This window comes from Hypomesus transpacificus, chromosome 17, assembly GCF_021917145.1.
Source record: "Hypomesus transpacificus isolate Combined female chromosome 17, fHypTra1, whole genome shotgun sequence".
NCBI classification, from domain to species: Eukaryota; Metazoa; Chordata; class Actinopteri; order Osmeriformes; family Osmeridae; genus Hypomesus; species Hypomesus transpacificus.
The window spans coordinates 13,345,839-13,354,382 of NC_061076.1; the positions used below are offsets into that span (position 1 = coordinate 13,345,839).

General features: G+C 39.5%; 1 protein-coding gene across 1 annotated transcript; it reads right to left on the reverse strand.

Annotated features, from left to right (window-relative positions):
- Positions 1–1,935: 1,935 nt before the first annotated feature.
- On the reverse strand, positions 1,936–8,250 carry LOC124479289 (serine protease 33-like). Its single transcript, XM_047037979.1, has 10 exons — positions 8,098–8,250; positions 7,049–7,069; positions 5,962–6,124; positions 5,595–5,863; positions 5,068–5,213; positions 4,696–4,960; positions 4,053–4,221; positions 3,131–3,384; positions 2,905–2,996; positions 1,936–2,811 (listed from the first exon to the last, which is right to left on the reverse strand). The coding sequence occupies exons 1-9, from the start codon at positions 8,150–8,152 to the stop codon at positions 2,947–2,949; spliced, it is 1,392 nt and encodes a 463-aa protein (XP_046893935.1). The 5' UTR covers positions 8,153–8,250; the 3' UTR covers positions 1,936–2,811; positions 2,905–2,946.
- Positions 8,251–8,544: the final 294 nt, after the last annotated feature.

The following is an 8,544-nucleotide window of genomic DNA, read 5'->3' on the forward strand; positions in this document are numbered from 1 at the left end:
TCACGAACGACACATCACTACATGCCATAGCAAGACCAGATAGATTAGAGACGTAAAGTCACAGTAAACATGTCCAGACGGATATTGGAGCTACTAAAGGCAGCTGATCAAACTATTGATATCTGGTCAGATGATATGTGGATATTTTGAAGTGTAGCCTACTTATCGCGTACACGGCAACCACAAATTCAGATGAATTTAGCTCTAGCTAGCAACGATCTGTCATACGGGTTAAACTAAGGAACTCGTGTAAATGAGTAAAACGTAGCTCTAATAATTTTAATCCAATGTTGTAACATTAGGCAGGTAGCCGGTAAACTTCCCTAGCAGGTTAGCATAGTTATACTGTAATACTCTGCAGTTTGACCGACACAATTTAGTCATAGTTTATGGAGTGCATTTGTAGTGGCGTGTTCTGCATTTTTGTCATTATCAACAGCAAGTCTATCAGGCAAATCAACAGCCATATAGATGCAACCAGAGCTGTACTCCAATTTAAGAATCTCTTCATACCCTTCATGTGTTGTCATTAAATGTAACTTACAAACAAGTAGTATGTTCTGCATCTTTATTTAATCTTGCCCTACTTATTCCTTTTTATTGAATCATCAATAACTGACAGCACACAAGGTGATTATGACCATGTAATGATAGAAATAGGAAACAGTTTAATAACATTTTAAGCATGTGTAGTGCACAATGATTAAACCTCAAGGACTTGGTTGTGAAAGGCTACAGTACAACTATGATAGCCAACATGACTATTCAAATATGTACACGTTATTTTAGTCTCTGCTATGAAAAGAGTGTCACAATAAAGGTAACACTTTTGTCTACACTGCGCTGTCTTGGTCTTGCACCAAGCATCTTGGATGTATTGCATGCTCCAAATAGGGAGTCGTGATGTAGGCTACAGCTTCCCAGCTGATAGTGAGAGAAAGAGGTGGTTTGCTAAAGTCAACAGGAGCAAACTCAATATAACTCAATAACGACCACAATTAAAAGCATAGTAATGACAAAAATACTGTGGTTCAAATATAAGACAGCCCACTCCATCACATTTTCCCTCATCCAGTGGTCCCCCTTCCAGCTCTCTCTCATCCAGTGTTCTCCCATCCAGCGCTCCTTCAACTAGTGGTCTCCCATCCAGCGCTCGTTCGTCCAGTGGTCTGACATCCACCTCCAAGGCACTGGGCCTCCTTTTCAGCTCACATCAACCTCAGTAGCAATGCCAGACTGCAAGGGCCATAACCACAACACACACACACACATAAACAGACAGTAAGCTGTAATGATAATCACATGATGGACTGAATGTTACAATGGTCTCTAACTCATGATGGACTGAATGTTACAATGGTTTCTAACTCATAGTTTGCTTAGTAAACATTCACTTTATGAATAGATTAACCATGTTGTACTCTGTTCTTTGATGGTTCCTTGATACTGTATAATATAATCCAATTTCTTACCGTACTAACTACCAGACTTTGGTGCAAATAAGCGACCACCTTTATGAATTAATTATTAAATACAGCTTTCCTCTCACACAAACTTGTTTGTAGGCATTAGTTTCTCAATAAACATAAATAGTGCACTAAATTAGCAAGCTACACTTAACATTACATAAACAGGTCATCACTCACTTCGTAGCACATTGTTTTTGCTACGTTCTGGCTTCTACATTTCTAGCTAGCATCAAAAAATCTCGGCACTTTAAGATACTGAAATATTAAATGTACTAGATGCCAGAAAATGAGCCAAGAACTTACACATTCTTACCTTGGCACAGCTCCTTCATACAATGCAGTACAACTGTTCCACAACGACGATGCTGCTGTGTTTGAAACTCATGCTAGCTCGCTCTAGTTCTAACTATCCTACAGTGCAGTACCATGAACGTAAAGCCAATCAATTGATGCAACTCTTTCTTTTTATGACTGCATGCAGCTAAATGGTACAAATTGGTATCCAGAGCCTCAACGCAAAAAAGTAAAACATCTTGACTATAAATTACCAGAAATAGCTTGAGTATACCATAATATTTGAGAGAGATTCAGTACACTTTAGTTGTGTCTGCAGATGAGGTAAACCCTCAAAAGGTCAACATGGTGAATGCAGTGCTGACAACTATGACACAGGTTGGTTTTAGTGCTGCTAGTCCTTCAAATCTGTGAAATACATTTTCGAAATTTGAAAGAATACATAATCTTTTACTATGTACTGTGAAAACAAACGGAATCTGACAAAGGTTATTCCAATTTAACTGCATTGCTTGAATATCATTTTTTTCTTGTAAGTACATATTTGTCCTACTTTGTGAAAAAAAAAAATTCTGTGTCAGTAACAAAATGTCCTTGAATGATTTAGGGCAAAATAGGTTGTAAACATTCAGGACTGAAAACAAACTTCCTAGACACATGTTATGGAAAGGACATTCTAAACTTTTGTGGAAGTGTTCTGGTTCATTAAACCTTATTTGAAGAAAAATAAGACACCATTGAGGGACAAGAGAAGGAGAGAAGAGAAGGAGGTCTGAGCTGGGAAAGCTCCATTGACGGTGGTGGCAGCAACAGGGCTGCTGGTTGAGGCAGGGGACAGCAAACCTCCTACAGTGGCTATAATGAAGGTCCCATAGCGGGATACTTTGGAGAAGACCATGGGGGAAGATCGCTGTGCCAAGTCTGATAGTGTTTTGTTGCTATTGCTGCTGCTGTTAGTACTGCTGTTAGAAATGCTTGTCAGAGTCAACACAGCAGCCTGAAACCATGCATTATTCTGCTTACACATTAGGGGACCCCCTTCATCACCCTGTAAAAAGAAAGGGAAGAGACATTATGGTTATCATACAGCTACAATACTGTAACTCTGTGTCAACCAAGGGCCAGTATGGAGGTACTCTACCTTTTGCAAAGTCACAGCTCCAGTGCAAATGCTGTCAGCTGTTTATGCATTACCGCAATCCACCACAGAGGTTTGCAACTCTTGCAGGCTCACTTGGGAATGAAGGAAAGACAGATGAATGCACTGCATCTTATTTTCATACACTTATTAATTTAACACATTCCATACACTACTTAATTCAAACAACTGCTCTGTACACAAACACATGTATACATTTTTCACATACCTCCTTGCCCTGCACCCCAGCCAGCCACCCAGCATGTAGAGCCTAAGGTAACGTTTGTGTTGCTGGTGTCCAGGCAAATAGGCTGGATGTAGTTCGAGAGTGTGGGTTTGGTTCCTAGTTGAAGAAGTGCTATATTGTTTCCCGTCAAGTTACTCATAGTGATGTTGGTTACGCTCAGGGTCACCTCGAATGGATTGGTTCCATTTTGTTTCAGACTTCCCAAGACGACCATCCAACCAGAGGCCTTTGGCTGGCTGGGTAAAGTGCAGAAATGAAAGAAACAATAAATGTTGTCATTTTTTTCAATACAATACAACCTAATGGACACCTTTACGTGATTACGATTTATTTGTTGGTTTTTCTGAAGACTACATCTGGACACAAACAGTTGACTGATTCAAAGTAATATACCACAGAAGAGAGAGGAAGGGTGTGGTTGACAAATATTACCACTTTATTTAAGTCAACTAACTAACCTAAGCCAAATTTGTGGTATCGTGGAATTTAACATTTACTTTTTTATTTTATACTAACCAGTATGTTCAATTGAGTACGGCATGCATGAACTGACCTTGCTAGTCTCATTGTTTGTCATTATTATGTATTTGACCATGGGCGGCGCTAGGGAGGGGCTAGCAGGTGCTTCAGCACCCCCAAGAAAGACCAAAGCACCCCGATAGCACCCCAAAAAATATTGCTTATTTATTAATAGTATTTATATATAATATATATATAATTGCGCAGCTCCCCCTGTCAATGATCTTGCACCCCCTCAGCACCTGCATTAAAAATTATCCGGCGCCGCCACTGTATTTGACACTAAAACAGTAAGTATTTAAGCATATATTTTAGTGGTGCTCTCTTTCTGCTAAATAGCTATTTATAGCTAGGCCAGAACTGAAACATTATTTGAGTATTTTACCTGGAGAAACAGCCAGCATCACTCATGACAAAGTTTTCTGCCACTAGTGTTCCTCCACAGACATGTGTTCCATTTAGGTGTATGCTGGCCATCCATGGCCATGTGCCAGCTGATGCCACAGAACCTCCACCAATACGGGAATTCAAAGAGGCACTGCCGCAAACCCCAGCTACACAGGGATCAATGGAAAAAAGGGGACACTAAGATTAAATACCTTTATAGTCCTTTGAACTATTCAATAATTATTAATTTGATATATATGCTACAGTCATCATAAATGTATAAAATAATAATTCCCTTATAAAAATTGTCACTTTGAACAATTGCCTGGACTTGCCTGCATTTCTAAGGTGGGATCTACACACTGAGATTAACTCACTATAATCAACTATCAGCATATTTTTTACCAATTAAGGAATTTCAAGTAAACGCTGTTCTATTTTCCTCCCAGTCCATGTGCAAATTAATGATTAATTTCCCTTCTGCTCCTCAAGTAGAGGTTTGAAGCCATATGTGAACATCTGCATTTTGATGCACCCAAATCATTTACCTGTAGAGAGCCTTTGAGCTACTCATTTTACAATTCATTAGAGACAAATCCATGAAAGTTTCCTATTACTGTAACTGTAATACTGTAACTCACGTTTAGTTGTAGGAGATACAGTGGTCGGGACAGGTGGTAAGCCAGTGCAGGTGATACTTAGGTCAGAGTTAGTTCCACCAGAGTTGAAAGTAACAAATCCTGGCTGGCTGCTGGTGATTATGCTGTTGATCCACGTCTGGTACTTGGATACTCTGGCATAGACTCCTGGGAAATTGGCCAGAGCACAGCCTTTGCCAAAACTCACCACACCAGACTGGATCCAGCGACCACCCTGTTTGCTGACCATGGGACCCCCTGAGTCACCCTGGAGAGGGTTTAACAATGTCAGAGATTAACACTTTTTAAGCAATACAAAAACGTATGTTTATTAATGATCAACTATCAAAAGAGTTACATTAAGTAGCATATTACCTGACAGGAGTCCTTTCCTCCAGCTTTTAAACCAGCACACAACATGTTGTCTGTGATAGAGCCGACTCCATAGTTACAGTTGCACTGTCTGTTCCCCACTATTGGCACATCTACTTCCTGGAGATTCCTAGGGGAGGGGAGGTCCACTGGTGAAACAGAAAAAATCAACCAATGAAAAGTACTGAATTACATTTAATTTCAGTGTTACCGCCACAAACTTATTATATTACACACATATTTAAAAGTAATTAAAAACCTAAAGTTAATACAATTTTGATGTGGGTGGGCTTGATAGAGGAGGTGATACGTCATTTAATCAGTATTTAATGTATCAGTATCTTTAAGACTCATAATTCTAAGGCAGTAAATTGTACTTCCTTTCCCTGTATATCAGTAAAACTGTAGTAAATGCACAATTCCAGTAGATGGAGACTTATTCAAGGTATTGATTATCTTTATTTGGATATCTTTAATCTAGGTCTGTAATACAGTTGTCTAGTACTTTAAAATACCTCATGAGTGCTCACCGTCTGAATTAATAGTCCCCCAACCAGTGACCCAGCTGACAATGCCTGCATTGTAGGTGCTGCCAGGTGCTGCTAAGCAGACAGGCTGGATATAGTTGGTAAAAGTCACAGGAGAGGACAGCTTCAGCAGACACATATCATTGTCGCTGGTACTCTTATCATAGTTGGGATTGCAGATGATCTGTGCTACTGAGCTGGACACCTGGTTAGGATTGGGTTGATCCAGGCTCTTAGCTCCCAAGATGACCTGCAGATTTGATGTGCTGGTGCTGGGGGGTGGGGGGAGTTGTTAAGTATATCACAAATAAGTGTCAGAAAGGTTTTGGTTAAACACAACATTGTACTGTAGATTTGGATGAATCCTTACCTGGAGAAACAGTGAGCAGCAGTCAGAACATACTGGTTGTTGATGAGAGATCCTCCACAGAAATGGAAGGTTGATTGTTGTAGACTAGCCTGCCAGGGCCAGCCTCCCACTGGGGCGTCCTGACCACCTACAATCTTGGAGTTGAGTGGAGCCTGGCCACACACTGACAGCAAAAGGGTGTTGTGTTCCTTATGTAGCCTAAGTCTTATAATTTTTTTCAAGAGAATACACAGGGTTGACTAAAAAGGAAGCACTGCAGAAAGAGGAGGAAGATGCATACTCTCCACTTGCAGAGAAATGGGCACAACATTTCTTGCTGTCATTTATAAAGTATTTCAGCTTTGAAGCCTTAAGGCCGATTTATACTTCTGCGTCTCCGTTAACGGACAGACGCACGCACGGAGTCGGACGGAGTGGTTGAATTTATACTACTCCGACGGCTCTGCGTGCTGAAAGCAATTCACCGCCAGAACAGTAGATGGCGCTGCACTGCAGTGCTAGCTAGGTTATCAAAAAGTCGGATCAAATTTACAAATGAGCCGTTTCATCAATAAAATAAGCACATTTTCAGCAACTACACTGCCCATTTCTCGTTACATTTGAATTCAGATGCTGATTTACATGTACTGTTTAGCTGAAATATGAATTGTAAAAACCTACAACAATGGCAGTCAAAGGATTCTGTTCTCTTGTTGGTCACGGCAAACCCGCCCCCACCCCTGACGCAAGTGGTTCTTAATACGGACCAATCACAGCCAAGGGGTTTCCGTAAAAATACGCACAGACAGACGGATAGTCAGGAAAATCAGGATGCGCATGCAGAGCTCTGCGAGGGCTCTGCGAGGACACGCAGAAGGCATTTCCTGACGGAGAGGGCGTTCCCCGTGTGCGTAAAAACGCAGAAGTATAAATCGGCCTTTACTTTTAAGTCCCTCACCCTACATTCTAGGGCTCAGCCAATGCATGGTCAACGTACACCAGTTCTATTGAAATTACCTTTAAGTAAACTATTGTTCATCCATTGCACAAGCACTGTGAATATGATTAAGACCGTAGAAATGAAAAGATTGATTGAAAAGAGACTTACCATTCAACTGAGAGTAACACCCTGAAAAAGACATAACACCAGGTATTTAATTTAGATTTATCTTCACGTGAATGTCAGAAACGCTCCTGCTAGGTTAAGAACATACAGTTGTAATAGTTGGCCAAGACCTTGAGATCTTGCTCTATGTCCTTCCTTTACTCTCTCTGCCTGTCAGATTACATTTTATTTGCTTCAATCCTACTGCAAAATCAGATCTTATCTCTGAGTTTACTTATATGAGGCTGGAATGTTGTAACACCGTTCTCTATTGCCATGAAAAATTCAGTTACATCAGCAGTTTTTTATATTTCCTAAAACTCTAAACAACATGAAGTCTTCGAAGTGGCTTCGAAGTTTGCATGTGAGTGCATATCTCACATGCAAATCAGCGGTCTAAGCAAAATATACACCACTGGAAAAAATGTTGACCGCTGTACCCACTGTACCTTTTTCTTTCATTTTTTCAAAAGTTGAGAAGGACAATTTTTCATGCGGAACAGAACGGTAAAATGTAAGAGGCCACTGCAAATTTTACCCTTCTGTTCCTCACCAAAAATTGTCTTCAATTTATTTTTTATTAAATAAAAACGTGCACTGGTCCGAAGCTGTACTTCACCCATCCAGGGATACAAAGCAGACGTCTTAACAAATATTTTTTACAATTTCCCATTTAAAAGAATGTAATTCAATACTTTACTATGGCCAGATACAATTGTCACAGATTATTGTTTATCAATGAAAATTCTAGAATTAATTGGGTGGTTGGAAATACCTTTTATAAATGTAACTGTAGTTATTCTTTTTTGTTGTTGTCTATCGTGATTCCCATTAAAAACTCAGTTATCAGTCCCCAAAACATGAATAAAAACTTTTAATGACCCTGTAAAGGAACCATTTTTACCTCATCAAGCACATTGTGAAACTATTAAAAGTATTTTATATATATATATATATGTCTAAATGGCCTACAAATACCATTGTGAAACTTTAATTATAAAGTGTTCAGTTATATCACTTTAGTACTGCATTAGAATAAAAGGTGAACTTACCTTTTGCCAGGAAGGCAACCAACAGAGTCCAGCATAGTGCTTTGCAGATTGCCATGTTTCAGTTTGTAAATTGTTAAAGATATTCTGTTCTTTTAAACTAAAATGTTCCACTCCTTCTATACACACACCTCCTCCTCTAACAATTGACATGCTCACCTGTCAGATAAACCTGAAATACCAGTTTCCTCTCCAAATATAAATAAAAAATCTCTTAAACAGCATTGCATATGTTTTCCCCTGCATCTGGGCTTATAACCCATACACCTGATAGGTTCATTACTTGGTTATGGTTTAATTATGAATTTCCTGTAGATAAGGGGGTCCAAAACCTAGTTTATGTTGTGTGTTTCACTCTGTATTAACATCTGTGTTGCCACATGTCGTTCTGGGCAACTAAATTCTATTTATCTGTAAAACAATTTATCTGTAAAACAATTTATCTGTAAA

Excerpts from the sequence above, each read along its gene's own strand:
- LOC124479289 (XM_047037979.1), bottom strand. The coding sequence starts at position 8,152 with ATGGCAATCTGCAAAGCACTATGCTGGACTCTGTTGGTTGCCTTCCTG. Across the intron at positions 5,214-5,594 it reads GGGGACTATTAATTCAGACG|TGGACCTCCCCTCCCCTAGG; the intron begins GTGAGCACTCAT and ends CTGTTTCACCAG. Across the intron at positions 2,997-3,130 it reads CTGGGGTGCAGGGCAAGGAG|TGAGCCTGCAAGAGTTGCAA; the intron begins GTATGTGAAAAA and ends TTCATTCCCAAG.